This window comes from Chaetura pelagica, unplaced genomic scaffold (genome assembly GCF_000747805.2).
Source record: "Chaetura pelagica isolate M959 unplaced genomic scaffold, ChaPel_1.0 scaffold433, whole genome shotgun sequence".
NCBI lineage: Eukaryota > Metazoa > Chordata > Aves > Apodiformes > Apodidae > Chaetura > Chaetura pelagica.
This window is the reverse complement of record NW_009952574.1, coordinates 783,873-785,041: the sequence shown is the minus strand read 5'-3', so window position 1 is coordinate 785,041 and position 1,169 is coordinate 783,873. Positions and strand designations below refer to the sequence as shown.

The following is a 1,169-nucleotide window of genomic DNA, read 5'->3' as shown; positions in this document are numbered from 1 at the left end:
TGTGGGCAGCAGCATTCTAGCATGTCCTTGTGCTGCAAGGCTCACTCTCTCCCCCTCAACTACAAACACACCTTAAATAGTAGCTCAGCTGTAGGTTCTTCTTCTAAAATACCAACATTTATTGCTGGTGTTAAGTTTCTTAACACGTGTAGAAAACCAACAGTAGAGATTTTGGACACAAAAAAAAGAAATAATCAATTCCAAGGTGCTGGCTGTCTCCTCTCCCCATCTTGTTGATGTTGTCTAGCACTCTAATAATCTCCTTTGTCCAAGAATCCTGCCATCACATCCATCCAAGGCTGCCCATCCTTACAGCACTACTTAAAACTGAAAGAATTACTTGGGTCCAGAAATGGTTTCATTTTCCCCAAGGCCTCAGCCTTAAAGCTGGTGGCTGTTACCCCTCTTGTATTCATGAAAAGAGCTAAATGCTTCCACCACAGCAGAACTAACCTCTTTCCCAAGTAGCTGCTATCTTGTAGTTCCGAGCCAACATTCTTTTAGCCAGAGCAGGATATTCCACGGCCATTGACCGACACAAATGCATCAAGTCTTCAAACAGTACTGGGCTTTAGAAGGATAAAACAAAATAAGAAGTTACATTCAAAAATGTTACCCTAACGGCAGGCAGATACTTCTGGGAGGTGAGTGCTGTAGTGTCAGTGTATGTAAGACATGTGATGGCAAAACACTAACAAACAGTTAAGGCAGGTTTCAGATTAATGTTTGACACGCCAGCCCTGCTCCGAGCTGGCAGAGGAAATGCTTATCATTATGTATTGCAAAAATCCACATTCTGCATCAGAGAGAAGCAGATCTCAAGTTGGAACACAGACCTTGACCTAAAAGAAGCTTTGATGCAGAGTGTTCATTTGCATTGGTCCTGCTGTCAATATGCAGGACTAGGGGCTTTGGGGGTCGTTGCTTTGCTTGCTCTTACAAGTGGCTGTGCACAGCAGGCCAGGCTCTCAGCAGTGATCCACGGATGAACTTCCCTTGCAGGGCTGCAACCCGGGGTCCTTACAGCGCCGTGCTCGACGCCCGGGTTGATGCCCTGGCCGTTTCCTCCCTGCCCCGGGACTTCCCAATAGTGCTCCCTCCGGGGAGCGGCCTGCCTGGTGTCCCACAGCCGCGCGTGGGCGACGGCCCGTTGGCCCCGCTGCTCCAGC

The 1,169-nt window shown here is 48.3% G+C and overlaps 1 protein-coding gene across 1 annotated transcript in view; it reads right to left on the bottom strand.

Moving 5' to 3' along the window:
• MRPL37 (mitochondrial ribosomal protein L37) overlaps positions 1-1,169 on the bottom strand; it is a 5,226-nt gene that overhangs the window by 2,126 nt on the left and 1,931 nt on the right. The window contains exons 2-3 of the mRNA XM_009993596.1: positions 1,087-1,159; positions 454-570 (exon numbers count right to left, since the gene is read on the bottom strand). Of these exons, the coding sequence (XP_009991898.1) occupies positions 454-570; positions 1,087-1,159 (190 nt within the window). The remainder of the gene's footprint in view (positions 1-453; positions 571-1,086; positions 1,160-1,169) is intronic.